The sequence below is a fragment of the Manis pentadactyla genome, chromosome 2, assembly GCF_030020395.1.
Source record: "Manis pentadactyla isolate mManPen7 chromosome 2, mManPen7.hap1, whole genome shotgun sequence".
Classification (NCBI taxonomy): Eukaryota; Metazoa; Chordata; class Mammalia; order Pholidota; family Manidae; genus Manis; species Manis pentadactyla.
Window position 1 is genome coordinate 67,198,752 of NC_080020.1, and position 24,275 is coordinate 67,223,026.

At 33.8% G+C, this 24,275-nt stretch overlaps 1 protein-coding gene across 2 annotated transcripts in view; it reads left to right on the plus strand.

The window, feature by feature from the left end:
• Nucleotides 1–24,275, plus strand: part of KIAA0825 (KIAA0825 ortholog) — a 432,275-nt gene that overhangs the window by 131,492 nt on the left and 276,508 nt on the right. For both annotated transcript variants that reach the window (XM_036925703.2, XM_057493384.1), the window contains 6 exons: nt 4,389–4,483; nt 7,412–7,639; nt 8,855–9,120; nt 10,471–10,621; nt 15,094–15,284; nt 17,675–17,857. In XM_036925703.2, coding sequence (XP_036781598.2) covers nt 4,389–4,483; nt 7,412–7,639; nt 8,855–9,120; nt 10,471–10,621; nt 15,094–15,284; nt 17,675–17,857 — 1,114 coding nt within the window. The remainder of the gene's footprint in view (nt 1–4,388; nt 4,484–7,411; nt 7,640–8,854; nt 9,121–10,470; nt 10,622–15,093; nt 15,285–17,674; nt 17,858–24,275) is intronic.

Consider the following 24,275-nt stretch of genomic DNA (forward strand, 5'->3'; position numbering starts at 1 on the left):
AAGAAACAAAGTGTTGTTCCTTCATGCCATTAAAACTTGATCTTTATTATTTTTTCTTCTTTAAAGATTTTTTTTCAATAGTAGTCCACACATATGGTAAAACTTTTAAATAGGACAAAAGAATGTCTGGTGAAAATTAAGTCTTTTTTCCACTCCAGTTGTCTAGTTTCCCTAAATTTCAGAGGCAACTATTTCCATATATATCCCTGTGTTAAAGTAATACAAAATCTTGTCTTACTATGCAGAGATTATTTTTTTATTAAGAGTTACATAAAGACAACTCACTCTTTCTAACACTGAAGAATTTTCCATTGGCATATGAACGCTAATTAACCAATTACTCATTGATGGACATTTGGTGGTCTTTCTCCTTTCACAAGTGATACAGCAAATTTCCTTGAACTATGTTTTATATGTGCACATGTCTGGACAATAAATTTCTAAAGTAGAATTGTCAGGTAAAAAGGTATCCTCATGAAGATGGTGAAAAGAAAAGCCACAGACTGAGAAAAATATTTGCAGAACTCATATCTGATAAAGGACTTGTATTCAAAGTATATGAAATAAATACTCTTAAAATTCAATTAAAAAAACAAAATCTCAATTAAAAAATGAGCAAAATAACTGAACAGACATCTTACCAAAGAAGATACACAGATGACAACTAAGCATATGTAAAGATGCTCAACATCATATGTCATCATAGAAATACAAATTAAAACAAGGAGATCCATTGCACATCTATGAGAATGGCTAAAATCTGAAGTAGCACCACACAGTTCTGGTGAGGAACTCTCATTCATTGCTGATAGGAATGTAAGATAGTATAGCCTCTTTGGAAGACAGTCTGGTAGTATTTTACAAAGCTAAATACTGTCTTATATGATCCAGTAATCATTCTCCTAGTTATTTGAAGCAAATGAGTTAAAAAGTTTTATCTGCCAAAACCTACACGCAAATATTCATAGCAGCTTTATTCATAACTGCCAAAACTTGGAAGAAATCAAAATGTTCTGCTGTAGGTGAAAGGATAAATAAACCATGGTACATCAATACAATGGCATATTCTTCAATAAAAGAAAGAAATGAGATATCAAAGCCATGAAAAAAATGGAGGAATCTTCATTGCATATTGCTAAGTGAAAGGTACCAATCTGAAAGGCAACATACTATGACATTCTGTGAAAAGTAAAGTATAGAGACAGTAAAAAGATCAGTGGTTGTCTAGAGAAGAAAAGAGGGAAGGAGAGGTGAATTGGTGGACCACAGGAGATTTTTAGAGCAGTGAAATTATTCTATATGATTCGAGTAATAGTGGATACATGACATAATGATTTGGCAAAGCCCATAGACATGCGCAACACAAAGAATGAGGCCTACTGTCAACTGTGGACTTTCTATTAATAATAATTTATCAATATCAGTTCATCATTTGTAACAAATATACCACACCAATGCAAAATGCTAACAAAAGGCAAAAAAAAATGCTAACAAAAGGGGAAACTGAGGACTGGGGGAGAGGGAGTATATATAGAAACTGTACTTTCTTTTTATTTTTTCCTGTAGAAGCTGAAACTGCTCTAAAAATGGAAGTCTATCAATTTTTGTAAAAGATATGGACATTTTGAGAGAGGGTACCAAGTCAGTTTGTCCTGTTTATTTTGACTGCTATTGGTTCTTAGGCAGACTTTTTGTTTGTTTGTTTGTTTTTATGTTATGCAGAGTTGTTTTCTGGCCTCTGTACTTTGTTTCCTGAAAAGTCCTCTCTACATGTATCTTTTGGAAAAAAACGAATTCCATATTTTCTTTTAACAGCCTTGCAGTTTCATTTTTATTTACTTAAAAATCTTTGAATAACCAGGATTTTATCAATGTTAGAACTGATCCTTATTTATAATGCCATCTTCTTAAAAAGGCATAATAAAATGCAAGCCATAAAGAAAGCATTTTAAAGGTTAAGTGGTATAACACTGATCTAAAACCTTCTCTGTGTTGCAATGTGTGTTGAGAGATGAAGCAGGATTCCTACACTACAGTCAGTGGGCCCTTGAGATTCATAAATGTGCTTTCCAAGACAGCCTCAGGATCCCCAGTTGTGTCTGTGAGTGTGAGTATGGTGCATGTGCACACACACCTACCAAGCAGTCATACTATCCATTTTGGATGGAGTATTCTGTCACTTTCATCAGGGCCTCAGATCAGAGGCTGTCCTGAGGAGGAAAGATGACTAAGAAACACTGGAGCTGAGTAAAACTTTCCCTCAGAATGCACTCAGATAAAGTTTCTCGAAAGGGTGTTGGTATAGCCTACAAATTGGAATTTAGAGAATGTTTACTTAGAATCACTCATGATTAGGCTTATAGAAAAAATGAAAAATCAAAAACAAAAAACAACAAAAATACCCATGTACCTTCTAGATGACTATATCAGTCAGAAGCCCTACCAGGAGGCATAAATAAGATTTTGAAATTTGTTTGCCCAGACATTAAGCATTAAATGACTTTTTAAAATTAAGGTATCATTGATAAAAAATCTTATGAAGGTTTCACATGAGCAACATCGTGGCTTCAACATTCACCCATATTATCAAGTTCTTCCACTTCCACCTCTTTGCAGTCACTGTCCATCAGTGTAGTAAGATGCTATAGAATCATTATTTGTCTTCTCCGTGCTATACTGCCTTCCCTGTGACCTACTTATATTGTGTGTGTTAATCATAATGCCCCTTAATTCCCTTCTCCCTCCCTACCATCCGTCCTCCCCCTACCACCTCTCCCTACCACCTACCCCTCCCCTTTGGTAACCACTAGTCCCTTCTTAGAGTCTGTGAGACTGCTGCTGTTTTGTTCCTTCAGTTTTGCTTTGTTGTTACACTCCACAAATGAGGGAAGTCATTTGGTACTTGTCTTTCTCCACCTGGCTTAGTTCACTGAGCGTAATGTCCTCCAGCTCCATCCATGTTGTTGCAAATGGTAGGATTTGTTTCTTTCTTATGGCCGAATAGTATTCCATTGTGTATATGTACCACCTCTTCTTTATCCATTCATCTACTGATGGACACTTAGGTTGCTTCCATATCTTGGCTACTGTAAATGGTGCTGTGCTAAACATAGGGTGCATATATCTTTTTGAATCTGTGATCTTGTTTTCTTCAGGTAAATTCCTAGGAGTGAAATTCCTGAGTCAAAAGATTTCTATATTAAATTTTTTGAGGAACCTCCATATTGCTTTCCACAATGGTTGAACTAATTTACATTTCCACCAGCAGTGTAGGAGGGTTCCCCTTTCTCTGCATCCTTGCCAGCATTTGTTGTTGGTGGTGCTTGTCTTTTGTATGTTAGCCATTCTAACTGGTATGAGGTGGTATCTCATTGTGGTTTTAATATGCGTTTCCATTATGATCAGCAATTCAGAACAACTTTTCATATGCCTGTTGGCCATCTGAATTTCTTCTTTGGAGAAGTGTCTGTTCAGATCCTCTGCCCATTTTTTTAATCAGGTAATTTGTTTTTTGGGTGTTGAGGTGAGAAAATAACTCTTAAGATTCTTAAAATTAAGAAAAGGTTACATCATACTGTATAATTCAGTATCACTTATCAAGTTCAAGGAAAAAACTTAGATAAATGCCAATTCATTCATATCAAATTAAACTATAATTAATAGAACCTCAGTAGAAAAGTGGAAAGCTTCTTTTTGGCATATTTATTTATTACATTTTTGTAGGTCTATATCTTTTCCCCATGGAAAAGAGTTCCATAATACTAAAAAAACAGAAGTTGAGGAAATATTTCCATTTTAAGAGATAGAGATTACTTCTTATCTGTCCCAGTGTTTATGTTTTTCCAATGAAGTACTAATGTACTTATTAAATGAGTATAATTTTTCCTAATATGCTGATGTTTATCATGTGCTTTTGTTCTTCCTTGCTTTAAGAAAAGAAGTATCAATGTTCTAAGGAACACCACCAGTTTTTAAATGTAGAACTTCAGAATTTAAATTTTTCAATGAACAAGGAAATTAATATTTAAGTTGTACTCTTATCCTACATTATCAACATGAAAATGATTTAATAACAAAAGGATCTGTATTTTACAGATTATATACCCATGCACATCAAATATGGATATAACAGCATATAAATTTCATTAAGTTATATATGTGGAAAAGGACTCTATATATTTTGATCCTGTCATTATTATAATGGTGACATCACCCTACAACTTGTTGACTGTTCTTTGCATCTTGCTATGTGGGTATGAGTGTGTATATACTATAGATAGAGCTCTTCTACACAATTAATTTTAACCTGAGCCTATTAATTACATCTAGTATGGTTTGTTTTCCTTAATGTATGTTTGTGGGTGTGTGTTTTTCTTTCTATGGCATAGGAATTTTGGAGACATTCAATAGACAAGTTGTGATAGAGAAACCTGAAGCAAATGAAACCAGTATCCCTTCAGAGCAATTGCTGCCAGTACAAGAGGTGGGTAAAAAATGTGGTATTTTTTCAATTAATATATAATATCATCATATATCTTTAAATATATTTATGAATCAAAATGTCCTGCATTCTTACTCTTTGCCACTAAAAAATAATTCTGGGTTGAAAATTGACTTACAGATTTTGAAGAAATTTGAATTTAGTGGGGACATAGCTGTCGTACACAATCTATTCCATGTAAGGAATAGGGAGGTGTATCAGTGAAGAGATCTTTGCTCTCATCCCAACTGAGGATCTACACTTTGATAATATGGGTTTCAGAATAATTGTTGTAATGTAAGAAAATGGAGATTAAAAAGCAAAGGAAAGAGGAAAGAATAGTTTGAACTGTTCTCTTATTTTCTTGTACCCAGGATGTGTCTGTTTGTTCTCAGATCCATTACCACTCTTGCCCTGCTCTGTTCTGTGTTGTAGAGAATTACATCTTCTAGACTTCCTTTCTTTCTGAATTCTAGGAATGTTTGGCAAATGAAAGGCCAATACAAGGCATTTAATGCAAGAATGAAGAGTAGAAGTTGGAGAGAACCTAGAGTATTTCTTCCCCATTCTTTGTTTTAGGGAACATCTTTAGCAGTAGCTGTGCTTGCTCTTCTCCAAGGGCCTTGCTCCCCACACACGGTCCTCCTCCATGGTTCTAGTTCCAACTAGCAGGTCCTCCTTACTGTAAGCTTTAACTGGTGGCTCCCAGAACCACACTCCCATAGAGAGTCCCCTTTCTCTGTTCTTCCAGTCCTAAGAGTGGTAGGGACTTCCTTCTATATTAATATCTGTCTTGCTTTACAAACTGTGTTTGGCTCCTCCAAATGGCAACACCTTAATAAAACACTCTACATTAAAATTCTTTCTTTGACATACCAAGAGTGATTTCTGTTTTCTGAATGTATCTTGACTTATAAAATAAGTAAACATTTAAAAAGAGAAGAAAACATAAGAGTCTTAACAGAGTTTAAACTTAGAAAACAAGGGATATAATCAGTAAAATGCAAAGTAATACATTATGCTTTACCCAAAAATCAGAGTAGGTATTAAGAAATTAGCATTAAGTAATAGAAGTAAGGAATTTAACAGGTGCTACCTGTTGTGCACAGAACAGAAAGCCACATTATTCCCTCTTTCTTCTTGGATCAACTAGCAACTGTTTTCTATTCTAACTGGAATCTGTATAAGCCAAACATCATATGGGCAGAGTAGAAGTTAGTAAAAGATATTTCATGAAAATAAATATACTTCTCAGAGGAGATTTGAGTAGGAATGACTTTCGGTTTTCTCCTTAAGAGAGCTATTGATGTGCTTGGTTTTGAAAAGAGAAATCAATTGGACCAAGAAATTATAATCACATATAAGTCACCACAGGCAAAGATAATAATTTTGCACACATACATACATCACTGCTGCCATGACAATTAATGGCAATATTCATCAGAACATATTTCCATGAATGAATGAATGAAATGAAATGAATAGACATGCCATGGAGGGGAGAACAAATCAGAGTTCTGTTGTTTTTATTTTTAATTTTCATGCTAGTAGGTTCTTTTTTACATTTCTATCAAAAATGTGTCCAAGGAAATACTATTATAGCATAGAACTATACCCATGGCATTTCTAAAGTTTCACTTATAAGAAAGAAAATTATATGAGATTAATTATTGATCAATTATGTAAAAATAAGACGAGAGATGTGTTTTCAGGCTGTGTGATGTTAAAGGTCCAAAGAAACTTCAGAAAGGAAAGTTCAATTACAACTTAATTATAAGCCTAATGAGAATGAGAGCCACTTTTTCTGATTATAGAGTCATGGAATCAGAATTTTAGCTCTGAAAAATGAATCACCTTTATTAGTTGGTATAGCCTACACAAGAAAGCATTAAATTAATGCTGAGTGGGATGTGTGTACAAGAAAATTAAGCTAATGATCATAACCTCTGTAATTTTAGACGGAGACCATAGAAATCATCCAATTCAGGTCTTTTATTTTTCTGACAAAAAAAACGAGATATAGGAAAACAAGTAATTCAGTCAGAGATATTGAGCGGTAGGTCTTCTGAAGTTGGGTAGGTGAATTATTACTGTAAACAAGATTACATTAAACAAGGAAAGTTTAGTACTAAGCATAGGTTCAGAATACTACACATAATGTTTTCAGTATTTAGGGAACATTGGAGAACTTAGGGGAATATGCGTTCATAGATATATTGCCATATGAGCCAAAGACCAAAAGAAAAAAGAAAACAAGCAACATTAGCCTCCACCCCAACTTCCCCCACTCCCTGCAAACAGAACAATGCAGATCGTTTTAATTCTCATTTCCTGGAAGAAAAGTAGGGCTACTTGCCGCTTTGTGGGAGCAGAAACTAAATTAAATTCTAAAGAAGTAAAAATCTAGAAAGGTGCAGTGGTGAATTTTCTCTGAGAAATTTATTTCTTATTGCTATTTTTTGGCTTGTCTTTGAAAAAGAAATAAAAGATTGAATATTAAATGCTATCTTATGTTGCAGTAGTTAAAAATAAACTGTAAAAAAGACCATAAAAATATAATTTAGACTTTATTAAGTATACTGAACTTAAAGGTTGCTTTATGTGATAAATAGTAAGTATAACTTTCAGCTCTCATAAAGATGGTTTTATTGAACTATATTTAAGAGATTAAATTTTGAAAAAAGTTTTCGATTAGATACACTGATGAATTAAAATAAAATATCAGTATATTACTGTGTGTAAAGAAGGCACATGTTTTTGTACATTGCTTTATTCCCTGGGTAATATTTTTCAGGTTACAAGAACAGCTTTTACAGTTTATTAAAAATACCTATATTTAATATGCTGAATAAATGTAATAATTTTATATCTTTAACAATAGAAACACTTACTACTAAGATTAATATACCTTCATATAAATTTGTATTTCAGGCTACTTTACTAGACTTTGGCTGGAGAAATGCATTTAAAGAAGTGTCTCGTCCCATGGCACATTGCATAACCACAGTAGTTGAAGATTTTTCTACAACAGTTCTCCAACAGGAACAGAATGAAAGGTGTTCAACTGAGAGCTATGCTATGAATCTTGTAAATGTCCAGCAAATTTGGCAAGCTAGCCATGTGGTTCCTGAGGAGGACCAACCAAAGAAAACTGCAAAGGCATGTATCAAATGAAATCCTTTCAAACTGTGGACTGGCATAATGAGATTTTTTTTTTTTTTTTTGAAGTATAAGGCATTGCAAAAGGAACTTATAGAAGAGTGGTGCAGTCTCTTGGCAAATACTTGGTACTGTACCCAATACCAGTTTTCTTCTCTGGTGTCCATGGACTGCTTGTAGCAAAAAGGACATAAACCTGTTGCCAACTTGTTCCATGAGTCTGAGGCAGCTGAAGGGGGGGGTGCCATGTGAGTTCACAGGGAACTGGGAAAACTGCTTGTGTGCATTTTCCTCTTGAATGACTTGAGGAGAAATTTGAGGAGCTACTGTCTTCCATAGGTTTGGGCAACTTTTAAATCTTTATTTACACCTTAACGAACACCCCATTTCATTAGCATCAGTCTTACACCTTTACTTGTGCTTTGAGAGCCATAGAACATACTGAGAAAGGAGGAAGTAATTATGCAAATAGATAAATACAGTTACGCAGTGTTAAATCCACAATGAGTTCAGCAACCTATGATTGAAACGTTTGTAAAAGAGAGTTCTTAAAGATAATCTTATTCTGCTACCGTCACCCTGAGGCTCCAGAACATTCTCCCGGGAACACTTTGGCTAACTTGGAGTGAAGGCAAGCTTCACCTTCCCGTCCTCTACACCTCCTTGGCTATTTGAATAGATTCATAACAGCTAGTGAAAAGCTAGTCATATCGATTCTGAAAGTTGCTGACTCTTTACCCAGTAAGAAGATGCTACATGAGATGGTTTCTAATGCTTCTATATGAAGTTAAACTAATAGAACCTTACTTGTGTGTGGTGATTAGTAAAAACAATCAAAACCTTTAATGAACATTTAGCAAAAGAAAATAAAAATGAAAATAAGGAAATTGTATTGATATTAAGGATACATATTTTCTAAGTTCTATTAACTACAAATAAAAGTATTGTCATGTAAAGCTATTTCACAAGTTTTTCATAATGTCTGGTAAGCATAAGGTTTGAAGGTCATATGTAGAAAAGTATCATTTTGGTATTTCCTTATCTGACATAAAACACTTAACTTTTTACAACTGAGAAATCTATTATTATGAAGTTGTGTCATTATATTTTTGTTTGATGCCAAATTCATTATTTAGGAATTTGGTTCCCCAATACATACATTACATGCTGCTGTCAGAGTACAAATAACTCAGTGCCACATTTATTTCTCTCTAGTTTTGTTCTGACATCATGGAAAAACTTGACACAATGCTTCCACTGGCTCTGGCATGCAGAGATGATTCTTTTCAGGAAATGAGAGCAAACTTTGTGGAGGCCTGTTGTAAAGTGGCAACAGCTGTCCTGGCAAGACTGCAAGAGAGACGCAAGGAGTTTCCTTCCAAAGCACCTCTGAGAAACTTGCACACCCTGCTTTCCACGGCGGTGTATGTCTTCCAGCATTTTACACAATATGATAATTTGATGAAAGAAAATACTAAGAAGTGAGTGTCACTCGAGTTGATGGCCATGTTTAATACATGTGATGCTTGGATATCAGAGGAGTGAAATTTTTATGATAATATTTGAGAAGGAGAAAGTAATAATTAACACAGAGAATTATGTTCATTTGTCTTCACTAGGAAATGTCAAAAGGTGGAGCATGAGATATATTAAGCCAGACACATAGGAGGAAAGCTAGGTAGTCTCTGTAAAGGCCCTCCAAAAGACCGTGCCTCTTCCATACCGTAACTGGGAGCAACACTTTTCTGTCTGCTGTTACATGACCAAACAAATCCTTTTCATTTTGTAAGGCACATTGTGCTGACTACACTGAAAAGGAAAAATAAACTTGGTTTTGTCCCATGCATACACAGTTGTGAAATATGCACTTCTCTTTTTTGTTTCTAAGCCAACAGGCTGTTTGGAGCTGATATAGAACATAAATGCATTTCAATCTATTCTATTGACCAATGTAAACAAATTTCAGAACTTCCATTTAGTTATAAACTATCCCTAATAGTGGAGAGGAAAATATCTGGCAGCCTTAATTCTCATGTATAAGTAGTCTAAGTCTATGTTTTCTGGACAGAGAATAAAAAATGTCTCTTAGGTATATGACGTGGTCTTTCTGCCGGACCTTGTACTCTCTTAAAGATTGCACAGTCCCCAGTGCATGTGAGCCCAAGAATCTATTCTGTACTCCGTACTCAGTCTTTGTGGTCCCTTAGTTAGGAGAGAAAACATAAGAAAGCATAATATGTATAGCTGAAGATAAAATAAATTTGGCTTGATATAGTATATACTATGATACTTCTTTTAATTCTCATAAGTCTGATGGTGTGATTCATACTTAAATTTGTAAACAAGATGTGCCCAAAATCACTTTGTTTCTGTAGAATATTTTTAAACAGTTTATGAGATAATTGACATCTACAAAAGAGAGTGTTTGTGGGATGTGTGATAGCTTTATAAAAGTTGGTTCTGACAAATGCATGTTGTTTTCTGTAATAACAATAACCTAATGCCTAAATAATGCACTGGTCTCTAATAATAGGCTTACAAAGAATACTTTTATTTTTGAATGATGTATTGACAGTGCAGTTTTTCTCTAGTTGAAGTGCATATTTATGGAACAGCAGATGTACATTTTCAAAGGACTTGCAAAACAAAGACCAGCTCTTTTTTTTTCTCTTCTTTTCTTTTTGGAAAGTGAATGTGGATGCAGACTTCTGCATTAGGAGGAAATGAATGATTGATATTTAATAATCAAAACCATTTGTAGTACTGGAGATTGTTACCTCCTACTGCACAGGCCTTAAATCTCTGTCTCTTTGATCATTCCCTCTGAACAGACCCATATTCCTGGTGCCTGTCCAACGATACCAGGAATTCATCAGCACTCTACAGTTTCAGGTTACGGACTACTGCGTCAGAGTCTGTGCTACAAGCATTTTACAGGATGCTGAGAGCCACCACTGGGATGACTACAAAGCTTTCTATGAGGTGTGAAGTTGAGTTTACTATCCCTCCTTTTTACACAAATATGTTTTACTGCCTACCTGTTTTCTGGCTAATTAGAAACATGAGCTTGGCATTACTAACACATGAAGGCTGTTAGGATAATATTTTTTAAATATTGAATTTGTACTTGGGAAAAACAGTTTTTAAAAACCTGAAATAATTAGACATCAGAACTCTCCTTCTGCTTAAAAGTAAAAATAACTTAATTTGAGCTGCAATGTTTCAGTGCTATATAATAAGTTGGAATAGAATAGAATACAATGACAACTGAAAGAAACAACAATGCCAAAATACTGCAAACCTTGTTTTTTCCCCAGTGGGATGGATTACAGGTAACCTTACATTTTTTGCTTATGTATTTCTCTATTTTTGATAAATATCTTTTATTAAGCAGCTTATTTGTACTTATTTCTTTTTTCGCATGTATGTTCTTCTTAGGTTACTGTAAGACCTATCTGATTATTTATAGCTTACCTATTTTCACTTAGCCCATGTTTGAAATCCCAAACATCTACTGAATTAAAGCCAAGTGATTCCCAGGGCAACCAAACCTGATCGATGAAAATTATTCATCATCAGGCTTCACTTGTTCGCCTTTCCCTAAATCCCATGGATTATACATAAATCACAATATTTGAAATTCCTTGAAGCTGATTCCAGGGCAGGATGAAACATTTATAATATCTTAATAAAAGATAATCAGGGTTTAAAAAAATTCATTAGTTGTCTGTGAACCCTCCACAAGAAAACAGTAAGAACAATAAGTGTGCAGATAAATGGGAAACCAAAGGGTGCTGGAGTGGTCTGGGAGGCCACACAGATCAGGTGGGAACTGAACTGGAACCTAGCAGATGGGGAGGAGAAGGGAGCTCACTAAAAAATAAATAAATAAATAAATAAATAAATTTACAAATTAAATATAAGCAAAACCAATAAAATTAAAATTGACCACACACAAAAAAATTGATCAGTCATGCCTGGCTTCATAGCTTTTCCAGTCTACCCTTTCCTCTGGATTGAAGCTTAGGATTTTTGTTATTCTTTATTTTCCTAATCATTATAGAGTATTGAGAAAAACAGTAGAGTTTTATTCAATGGAGTCACTCTTGTCACCTCCCTGATACTAAAGGTTCCTTTGGTGCCATTTATGCCTGAGTTACTAACATAATAGATGTTGCCACAACAGAAAGATGTAACTAAGAAGCTTTTTTAAAGGACTTTTCAATTTTTCTGAGGCCATTTCATCTCTCATTTAGAGGCCCTTCCCAGATAGTTTGTCATTTTGTAAGAGCATCCCTATAAGGTTTACCAAACCTGACATACTTCAAAAAGCAGTGAGTAGAATGAGAACGAGAAAGTGGCATGGTGCAGCTGGGAGCCTGAGATAAGAATGCAAGTATTGGATTCTCTCCTGGCAGCATCACAGCCTCCTTAATTTGCCTTGAGGTAAACAGAGGTTGAAAATGAGTCCATCTCATGTTTCAAACTATTTCAGTATGTCAGTGTACTAATGAGCGATTTTATATGATGTTTTCATTGAAGAACAGGAATCATTTCACTATATGTTCAACATAGGAGTATTATGTTTCCTTTTACGCAAATTGGGAGCTAGGCGAGTTGTACAGTATAAATAATAAGTGGATGCATTGAGAACCTGTTATTGAAGTTACCAAGTATTTAAAAAAAAACAAATTACCATGTAACATGCAGCTCTTAGATCTTATGACAAGGCTTTAGCTTCAAAGACAGAAATAATGAGATAGTTACCCTGTGATTACATGGTACGGTAGCTTCCATATACTTACATGGTCAGTAGTTAGAATTTAATTGCAGAGTGTGTGGTTGTTATTTATGCTCAGAAACATAAAATGATACTGCTTTTCTATTTACCAAAAATAAGAACCTTCTTAAAATAGCACAGATTTTAAACTGTTCGACAACTGGAGTACCTGACATGGTTTTATCATGAACTACCCCCCTTTCTCCTCCTCTCCCCATTATTCCAACTGATTTGTGAACAGGACCAGTATGTTTTCGGCAGGACTGTTTTGAGAGGAAAGGAGATGAAATCCGCCTGACTGGAGGCAAAGGGTAAGACAGACCTCAGGGGAGCCTTTCACCTTGTGCAGAATATAGTAAAGAAATAGTGAAAGAATTTACAAGATATGGAGCAATATTTGCTCATGTTTTGTGATATCAACTGAGCCCTACCTAGATACATTCTTTCCATTTTCTCAACTGTCAGGTTGAGAGAGTCAGAGTTCAGTATCTCTCTGATGAGGTGTTGGTCAGAAGGCACAGTGGGTGTTCAGATTACATGTTTAAAATTAAGTTTTTAGTATAGTTGACATCTGCTCAATCTTAGCAACTTGTGTTTTCCAAGAATAAAGAATTGTCTGTTCAAAGATAATATTGAATGGCTTATATAATAAAGCCCAGCTGCTCGTTTCCTGATATATAATCTAAATAAAAGTGCACATCTGTTTATATTATAGTGGGTCTACAAAAATAACAGATGTTTACTAGCAGAATACTTTTGAAATGACAACAAATAGAGAAACAGGTCAGAAAAATAAATGAATCACATTTCATTTAATGAAAAACCTTGCATACATTCAACTTATACACATTCTGAAGAGAATTGTGAGAATGATGACCCATTTGGAATGTTTTTTAAGTAAACATGAAGTTTGTATTTTAAAAAGTCTTAAAAATAAGTATGTTTCTCTTTTAGGAGAAGAAATCTGTGTGCCTAAAGTTATTTTTATTTCTTTATTGCCAAAAGGTAGCAATTAAGGAAATTTTATGTTTTGAAAAATATGAGAAATCATGTTGGCTACATTGTTATAAGCATCCGTGCATTGCCATGGAGAAAGTTAGTGTAAATCATTCATACTGGTCCTATGCAGCTGGTTCAGTTTCACTTTAATCAGCATGCAACACAGTAAGTATGAACAAATCAAACTTTAAAACTCTGTTTGTTCCTTAGGGAATTTAAAAAGCATTCTTTATCATGACACACAACAAAGAAACTATGAAAACCTGTAATTTTGCCACTTCTGTGTTAATTTTGTAATTTGTTTTCTTAAACAGTTTGATACATATCTAGTCTGAAAGTCAGAAATGGTCAAAATCCCCTTCAGTTTGAACTTGACTCTGTGACATTTTGATGCCAAAGTTTCCCACCCAAGGATAACAATTCTACTCATTTATAAGCTCCACCTGAAAGTCAATAGATAATAATTATGTTATTATTAAAATGACTACAAAAGATTTTAGTTATTAAAGAAATTACCAGAAGAATAATATGTAATAGGACTGTCTATACAAGGAATTATCAACTTTTGGTGTAAGAAAACAGCAGATTTTATTTTAGATGATGTTCATTTGAGAAATGTAAGTAATGAGTAGAGCAGAAATTTTAAGCCCAAGAGGATTACTTAGAGATAAAATGGGAAGTTTTACTATTAACTTTTGATATAGTAACATAATCAGGATAATGTTAAGAACACATTCTATTCTTCCTGTTTCAAATAATCTTTTGATCTGGTTTGAAGAAAATGAGGTCAAACTGCCAACATACTTCCCTGAGAGCCTGTTAACTAATTAATGCTTGTAAATCACTTTAGGCTACCTTCACATTTCTGCCTGTTTCGCCTGGCCTTGGCCACTGCTGGGTCTCCCTCTGTGGTCAGGGAAAATTTGGCACACAAAAGAGGTCTGTAGGGGGGTGAGAAAAAATGAAAATCTGGCCCCTTAGAAGTATGAAGTACCATAAAAATATTAAAAAATGATGTTAAAATCTGCCTTAGGCTTTATAAAATCTTGCAGTCAGACTATTGTAGTTCTGTTTCTAGTATTTTTATTGAAACTCCATAGACAAAATAATCTAATGTAATAATCTTCGGTCTTCAGTGGATAGAATTACCCATCCCCTTTGGTTTCATGCATGTTGATAAGTATGCAGTACATAAGTGTATTTTTGCCCCAGTCATTTCATTATAATGTGAAATCTGAAACATTTATAAAATGATCTTAATCATGCTAATAGTCTCAGAAAATATATACATACCTCAACAAATTAAATAATTAAATTTTAATTTTAGAAGAATCAGCCTACTGTCTTAAAGTAGCATGACTTCTTTAGCAACTATAAAGCTGATTGTTTAAAAGTCAATTTTAAACTCTAGGCCAGGAGTAGGTAAAAGAAGGTATGCTAATTAAATGCTTGCGGTCTGGATTTGCACTAGAATATCTGGTCTCGTAATTGAAATAGAACATACGTTCTTTTGTCAATAAGGATGTTTTACATCTTGTCAAAAATCTTTCCTGGTCATCTAGTGTGTCAAACTTTCCAGCTATTTCCTTTCAGCCTGAACTAATTAGATTCAGGAAGCAAACTGACATTTTGGAATATGTTGATTCTATTGTTTAATGTGTGGTGGTTTTGCCAGGGGGAAAGATGCTCCTTCTCACTCCAGATGTGGCATTATTTCTTCTGGGCCCTTCATCACGATCTCTGGACCATTCTGCCTGCTAAGTTAGCCCAGGATATTCTAGCAGAAGTGCTGGAGAAGTCTTTGCATCTACTGGCCTCCAGATATGCTCGAGCCCATCCCAGTTATAAAAGAACTCCACAGATAAGGTAATTGAAGTTGTGAAAAGGATTGCTTTTCAAGAATACTCTTTCATCAGTTCGTAAAAAGCAGAATGTAATTCTGGATCTCATGAATACCTCCTTGTATATTTGACATGTTTCTAACATCTGAGAGGGAGTACTGTTCAATTCTTCTGAGATACTAAAGTGGCAATGTGGAACTTGCATCAAAATAACTGCTTTTTTTTCTTAAAATTGTATACAGAACCCACTTGTTTCTAAAAAATAATTGAATATCTATGACAATCTAGAGCACACACACACACACACACACACACACACACACACACACACACACACACAGGTTAATAAATAAGATAGAGAAAATTAGGTCCTGAAATGGAGAAAAAACAGCAATGCTGTGATGGAGCAGTCAGTTTGACTCAGATTCTAAGAAAATGGAGGATTTTAGTTTTTTTAAGTCTTTAAAAATAGAATTTTCATTAAGGAAATTCCTTTGTCTAATCATTTTTCTCTTTAGTATATTCTAGTTACTTCTTTCCTTTTTTCTTTTATTTTTTTACTTTTCTTTCCATTATGTGTTACTGAAAAGCCAGTTCAACAAAATGTGAAATCACAAAAAACAAGGAGCAGCAGTCACTGGGCATTAAAGACTGAATTATGTAGTCCAACACTATGAGGTACTTATCTAGTCAATGACTATTACAAAAATGTGATTGCATGACAACAATGCCCTATACAAAGAAAAGGTTTTTGATTTATAAATATTTTGACTAATGTGATTAAGATCTGTGTTAAATTTTTTTTCTAAATATATTTTAGAAGGAAACTGAAGACATCAAAGGCTTTTTCCTTTTCCTTTTTTTTTTTTTTTTCTGCATTAGGAATCATTTCCTGATCATGTTCTTGTAAAGCATGCTGCATTTGAAGGGCATTTAGGTCCTGCTACAGTGTTTCATAAATACGGTATTTTGCACAGGCTGTTTTGAATTACTGACCAAGCATCATTTAAAACATTGAACTGCAAAGAATAAATGTAAAATTCCTTTTGCAAGCAAAGAATACCTTCATCCTTTTCCTATGTATCTTGAATCAACTTTTGACTATGATGTGTCAAGTCATTTTGAGATGTTTGTGAAATCAGATTTACTATTAGTTCATTAAATAGGTAGTATATTTAATTAATCAGCCATACTATAGAGACTTCTGGTTTTTATTTTCTGGGTGGTTACAAAAATGTCACACCAAGGTAGAGTTATTTCTTCAACTTTTTATAAGTAAAATAAATATTTTCATCTGAATGGTTAATTCTAACCCACCGTTATTGTGAAATCAGATTACATATGTCTGTGTGTATATACATGTATCTTGGTTTTACAGTTATTTAATTAGCAATTAGACAAAGTAGTTACAAACTACAATTAAACCTTCCTAAAGGCAGTTACTGATTCTTTTAGTATTCCAGTAGCCTCCAACTGTCATATAACCAAAACAACATATAAAATTTATATATATAATATGTATTAATATATGTTTTATTATACATTATTTATTTATGCAAATAATAATTCTATTTTTATTACATAGATAATATTTATTTTATATATAACAAATTTATTACACATATAGCCCAAAATATCATTTTAAAAGATCCTCAAACTTATTTTTTTATAACTTCAAAATTTCCGGCTTCCATTTCAACAGTGAATTAAAAAAAAACAACAGGAAATTAAGTGAGGTTGGCACAATTTGTCATATACCAAAATAATCTTTAAACAGAGTTTCGGTCCCTATTAAAACTCAAAAAATATAGAGATGAAAAAATGAGTCTGTGACTAAGATGAATGATATTGCACGTTTTCCACAAATGTATTTAATATTGGGAATTTCTGAGACTATAGGCTTCTCCATTTGTGCTGCTCACGTCATTTTTTCCTCATCTTCCATTTGCTGGGAGAGCATGTTACCCAATCTTGTAACTTTCTTTGACAGCTTGTGCTTGGATGAGAAGAATTGTTCTACCATCCCACTTTTATCTATCATATATGTGCATAATGGCAGATTTTCTTTCAGTCTGGCTTCTCTTTTGCTGAATGTAATTTCAGAGAAAGACTCAAGCTTCTTGAGCAGTGTCCTGGTAATACAAAATAAAATTTTTAAAAAATCTCTCCTAAAATACTTCATTATTATGAACCTCACCATCCCTAAAGATAGTGTTATTATGCATCATCTAACACCTTGAAATTCAAGAGCCATCTTTGATGCTTTCTATCTGTCTTTAATCTCTGAAGCTATGGTAGCTGACCAAATGTTTCTATTACTACATATGCTTACTATAAGGATATGAATGATAATGTATATACTAAGCAGAAAAACAATTTGGTTTAACATGATTTTCTTCTTTTTCTTTACAATAGACTTGATATCACAACAATTTTAATATGCACTGAAAACATGCTCTGGTCAATTTGCACATCAGTACAGAAGCTTTTGAATCCTCATGAGTACATAGATGATAAAATTTTTAAAATTCATATCCATTGTAATAATCTTTTTACAACATTAGTAATTTTGACTTCACCATTAACTGAATTATATCAGTAAGTATCAAATATATTTTAGCTGTTATGATATATAAAATAGTATGACTTAATGAAGTTATTTTCATGTTACATACTGAATTATGTGAAGTAAGAAGTAGAAACGTTTTGAAGTGCATTTTGATATTGTGAATTGAGCCATTTTACAAAACTAACACCAACAGGGGTTTCATCATTCTCAAAGCAATTTAATCCTAATCCTGTGTTATATCTTTATTTGCCAATCCTGTTCAGCTGATGAGGCTCTAATACAATCAGGATCATTTTGATCTTCACTATCTGAGTTGATTAATGATCAAATTATATTAATGGGTTGGTTATTTCAGTCATAGCCTGATACTCTATGAAAAAGAAAATCTTATCTAATGGCTTTTTGCTCATTTTAAAAATATTTTTTAGTTTTTAATTTATATAAAGTGATTTGCTGTAATAAAAAGAAATTTAAGTGATTGTAAAATATTCCTTAATCTGGAAGAGACCTAATGGTTCCACACTGTTAGTTAATTTGCCATAAATCCATATTTTTAGTATTAGCTTTTAGTGTCTGAGCTAGTAATGGCAAGTAGAAATAGGAATAAGCAATTACGTTTTTAAATGTTAAAATATTTCACTTAACTAAATTGAGATTTAGGGAAATTAACAATTTTGATCTACTCTTCTGCTTTCTTTCATTCATATTTGTAGTATGTAAGAGGCTAGAGTAGATCTTATAAGATATTAACACAATTTTATTAAAACCCTCCTCCAAAATAGTCATTTTATCTTGAAAGACTACATAAATGCATATTTTTAGTTTCTTGAGTAGTAAAAATTACATTTAATTCCTATTCCTTAGGATAAAGTTGGTAAAATAGTCCTTTCTTTAACATTTGGTAAGAGCAATATATAAATCTTGGTTTTCAATAAGTTTTGATATTTTTGTGTTAGAAATTCTACAAGTAATTAACAACTTTGATTTCAATTTCCCTATTATTTTTGTGCACTCTTTGACTTCCCACAACCATTGTTTACAGATTATTTCTTATAACAACCCTATCTTTGAAAACTGATTTTAGAAATGGGTCATTCTTTCAGAAACTTGAAGAAATAGTGAGATAAATTGCCATGAGTTTGGTATTATATACATAATGGTTCATAATCATAAAAAGCTCAAAGTCTGAAGCCCATAATAAATCCTAGTAAACTAAACTGGTTTACCATAGATGAAAAAACTGCTATGCTCTTAGTTCGATAGGTCATTTCATCTAAGAGGAAGGCCCTGTGAAAATCAGGAACAAAGTTGACAAATTTCACGGATTGGTCATGGTGAGCAATATTGAATTTCATGGCTTGTCACAGATGAATAGAAAAAATTTAACCCCCCAATGCATTTGTAAAACAAATAATTTATTATCAAAGATTGCATATTTTAATAATAATGTAACATACATTCATTATTGTTAACCCATGGCCTTTGATACATTTTTTAACAGCTATGCAAGTTCTCAAATCTCTGTGATTTGTGCGTTAGATATTACATTGTAACCTCATTCAACAAATTTAAATTGCTAATTTCAACCAAGATTACAGAACATTTTATACCAAGCACTGCCTCTGTGCTAAACACTAGTTTTTCTTAGTATAAAACAGATAGCTATATTGCTTTGAAGCACGAACAAAAGTCTAGATATACTTTAATTCTTTTTTAATATTTTTCAGCTCATAAAAATATTCACAAATTGCCTTCATTCATGTTGACTTAAATTTTATTATTGTTTTTCTAGAATATAGATAAAATCTTTCAAATATATTTTGCTTTGAATTAATGAAGGAAATCTATAGGGCAGCATGTTCCTCACCAAGTAGGAAAAAAATATGTGTGTGTTGCAAGAACCCTATTGACTTATTTAGCTTATTTTCAAAGCTAGGATATGAAGTTGTCATATTATTAGTATTTTAGAAAAAAAGTTTAATCTCTGTCTCACATTTAAAAGTAAACTGTAAGCTTTGAGGAATTGGTAAAAAGTAACAATGTTGATAGTATTGAATTTTTTATGAACTGTACCTGACATTTGTCCCTCTATTCGATATGCCTTTTTTGAAGGTGACTGTCTTTATTCCAAGTAGTTCTGACAAACTAAATGTATTTTCCTTTCTGAGTTGAGTGTAAAACCAGGAAATCCCAAGGCAGGAATACATGATTTTAAAATCTTTTTAGGAAGAATGAAACCTGTTTGCAAAAAATGTGTGTTCTTTTTTAACTCTCCTTTGTAAATTTCTGTTAGAATGCTGTAAAAGGAGTACTTAGGTTTGTCCTCCAGGAAAAGAAGCCTGCTGAAACATAAAATATTCACCATGAATTTTCCAAAGTGCTTATCACTTTGTAGTTCTTTCATAAAGGCAGTTAAACTGCACATTCAGAAGCAGACTCAATGCACATTCACACACATTCTCAGACAGTGGTGTATATATTGCATTTTGCTTGTCTAAAACGTTAGTTTTATTTTGTATATAGCAAATTAAAAATTAGTTCTTAGAATTTTAAGTAAATGCAGTTTATTTTCAATTCAACAAATGTTGCCTCCCTAGCCCCTATGATTAAACTCAAGGATTAAACACAAGAGATACATAGTGAGCAAGATGAAATAGCTGCCCTCAAGTAATTTAAGAAAGTCTGATAAAATTTGTGATGTTAGTATTACATTATATATATATATATATAATATATAAAATCTCCAAAATGTGTGGATGTGTCATATAAAAACTTCTAAAAGTAGAAACTGTTTGAAAGTTGACTGTCCCCAATGTTACAACATTCACTAACATGGAAGAATGAATTTCAGTACAAATGCTGACATGTCAGAGAGGCTAGAGTCATTGGAAATAGGCCACAGTGTTGATCGCTAAGCCAAGGAGTAGCAGACCTCTATTGGAGTATACTTGGTATGCACTCATATGGCTTTTGAATCCCCAAATCCTGAGGTGTTCCAATGATTTGTCTATAGTTTGGGTTCAAACTAGACTCTTTGAGGTTATGGGCTTAGGCTGTTTGTTTATATATTTTAAACTATTCCACTATCCCTCACAAAATAGAATGTGTTGGACTAAAACTTTGTTTTCACACCTCAAGAATGTCTGGTACACTGTGGAAAACAGGTAGTTCCTCATAGAGTTTGTGTATGTAAAATGTTGAATATATGGTCGTATGATCCAGTGACTTTACTCTTTACTAGATAGCCAAAAGAAAACATATGCCCATACAAATATTTGTACACAAGTGTTCAAAGAAGCATTTTTCATAGTAACACAAAGTGGGAAGAACCCAAATGTCCATCAACTGGTGAATAGATAAAAAAAAAAGTGTGGCATATCTGTACAGTGGAATATTATTCATCCATAAAAATAAATGGAGTACCGATAGGTGTTACAACAGGGATGAACCTCAAAAACTTTATGCCAAATGATAAAAACCAAAACCAAACATAAGAGTACATATTGTATGATTCAATTTATTAGAAATTTCTAGAAAAGCAGTAAGAGGAAATAGATAAGTGGTTGCCTGGGACTGAGAGGAGGGGAGAATGGGTAGTACCTACTAATGGGTACAGAATTTCTCTTAAAGCTAATGAAAATTATAGAATTAGTGGTCAGATTACATAACTCTGAACATAGTAGAAGCCATTTAGTTGTATATTTAAAATGGGTGAATTTTGTGGTATGTGAATTATATATCTCAATAAAGCTATTAAAAATAAATACAGACTAAATCACAATAAAAATTAAAATATTTAAAATGTTGTAAAGTGGCAGAATGCAAAATGATCCAGAAAGTGAGATTAGTTATTAGCCATTTTGTTTAGATTAAATGACTCCCTTTGCCCCCTTCCCTCTAAATATTATTTTGAGGAACATTTCAATTTTAAAAACCCAGCTTTTATTTTCTAATAAGATAAAATTCTGGTAAAGGGCTAGTCATTAACTTTGGAGTCTTTGCATAGCTGATTCCTATCCTAAACTCTCGGGTCAAGTCTTATTCTATCTCTCCACCTTATGTGCTGTTTCAGCCTACCCTTTGACTGTATACTGTCCAAGACTACTCTTCACAGATGGCCCCCAAAATCCACCTTCCTTTCTACTAAGTAGGGTCTGGAAATACCTTCTATTCAGTTTTTTTCTGCTTTCTCCAGTATTTACTATGTACCTATAATAGGCCAAGCGTTGTGCTAGTGATTCTCTCACTTCAAATCATCATTTTCTAACCTCAAAGTGCTCTTTTCGTCATGAGAAACACAAGCCATGGGGCAGGAAAATGAGGAGAACCGTATCTTACTCTAAGTGTCACCCTGATTTCTTTCACTTAATGACATTTAGGCAACTACTTATAGTCCCAGAGGTAATGCTGGTTTATGAAAGCAAAGCAGCAACTTTGAATTATGTTTAAAATTGGAAAGTGTATTGAATTCAGTTATGTCTACATATTGATGGTTAGTTGTCTGTGATTTGGGGGCCATCAGAAAGGCTCACAGGTACTCAGTTATCTCAAGTATTCCAGTGCTGGCTCAGTAGTTCAGTTTCAAACTAATTCTATTTTTTTCTGAAGTTCTGGTTGTCTTCTCTTGGTATTTTTATTTACTGAGCTCCTTCAATGGCTTAGGCACTATGATAGGCACAAATGATACCTCTGACCTGCCCCCTGTGCTCTATGGAACTTATATCCTTGGGCTGCCTCATCCATCCTGGAGGTTTATTCTATTAGCTACATATTTTGAGACACAGTTCTCCTGGGAGGATAGCCAAAGCCATAGGGCACAAGAGAAGCATAAACCCAATTTATTCTTCTTAGCTAACCAGGTGTTCTCACTTTTAATGTGCACTGGATTTATGCCAGCTCCATAAGCCCAGGAGGTCAGTTTTGTTAATGAAAAAAGGAAGTAAGGCAACATAATTTTAGACCAGAGAACCATGAGACTGAATGTGGGGTAGAGTGCACAATTGCACAAGTGATGTGCTGGGATCATTCCAGAGCCAGTACGACGTCAGTGGGAGGGAAGGACCATGGTTGAGTTGATGTTGGATGAAGGACAACGCAAGGAATTTCTCCAAATTCATTTTTCCTCTTTAAGCAAAGCCATTGTTACAGTCTGCTAATTTGGAAATGTAAAGAAATGTATTCTGCCTCAACTTATGGACAATAACTTATTTTAAAAGAGTACTTAAATTCACTATCAAAATTCTCTTGTGTCTGTGGAAAATATAATTCTGTGGCTCATAGGATTGTATTTTACTCTCCACTATGAATTATTGAGAGCATGCTCTCTTTTAACTATATACCACAGCATCATTAGAGGTTATCTAATAGCCAGCTCATCATTTCATTCCCCCATTGAGTCTTGTGGGCCAATTTTCACCCTCTTATACTCTCCAGAATAATGAAACTAATTTGGGATCTTGCTGTGGAATTAAATACTCATACAGATCTCACCCCCTCTGAGACCATGAACATCTGCCATAACATTTCTTATAGCCAAATAACCTTACTGCTACCAGTACAACTGAGAAACCATCAGTGGAAGAAAAGAGTTTAGGTACTGGCAAAAATGTTCTTGGAAGTATTATATTGGCAGTTGATTTTAGTCTAAGAAGTTTTGGTACCAAATAGCCATTGCATTATTATTATATCCTCCATTATATTTTGTAATATTCAGGATAAACTGTAATTAGGCAATCATTTAGACAATTAGGAATTCCTTGTCAGTTTTGAGATAGTTGCAGACTGTCTCAAGAAGTATTTTTAACTGTTGTTATAGTGATAATACCTTACATCTGTTGAGCCCTAATTATGTACAAGGCAATTTGCTAAGTCCTTTATATGCATTATTACAATCATCACTGACCCTGTGAAGTGATTATTTTTATTTCCTCCCTGTACAAATGAGAAAACTGAAGCTAAATAAATTGCCAAACAACATTACACATGCAACAAAAGGCCACCCAAGATACAAACCCAGTGTGGCTCTAGAGCTCCTGCACATGGCCATGCACTGCCTCTAAACAATCTTCAGTGACCCTGCCTCTGGGTATGGGACAGACAGTAAAAGGTAAATGTAAAACCATCAGAGGTAAAGTTAAGTCCTAAGAAGCAGCAAAGCAAAATAAGAGCATAGGGAGGGATGAGGCGGTGAGAAAGGATCTATTTTAGAGTAGTCAGGGAAGACTTGTTAGACAAGCTTTTGAGGTAGAACAATCTGTGGAGCTAGCTGAACATGACAGGGCACTCTGGGTAAGGTATTTATTCTTGGAGAAGTGAAGTGCCTGCCAGATAATTGGACAAATGGGGATTTATGCAAAGGGCTCAAAGAGATAGGTAGAAAAGTAAGCAGAGGCTATGATACCACAGCATCCCTCATCAAGCCCATCATCTCTGTCCCGTCCTTTTCCC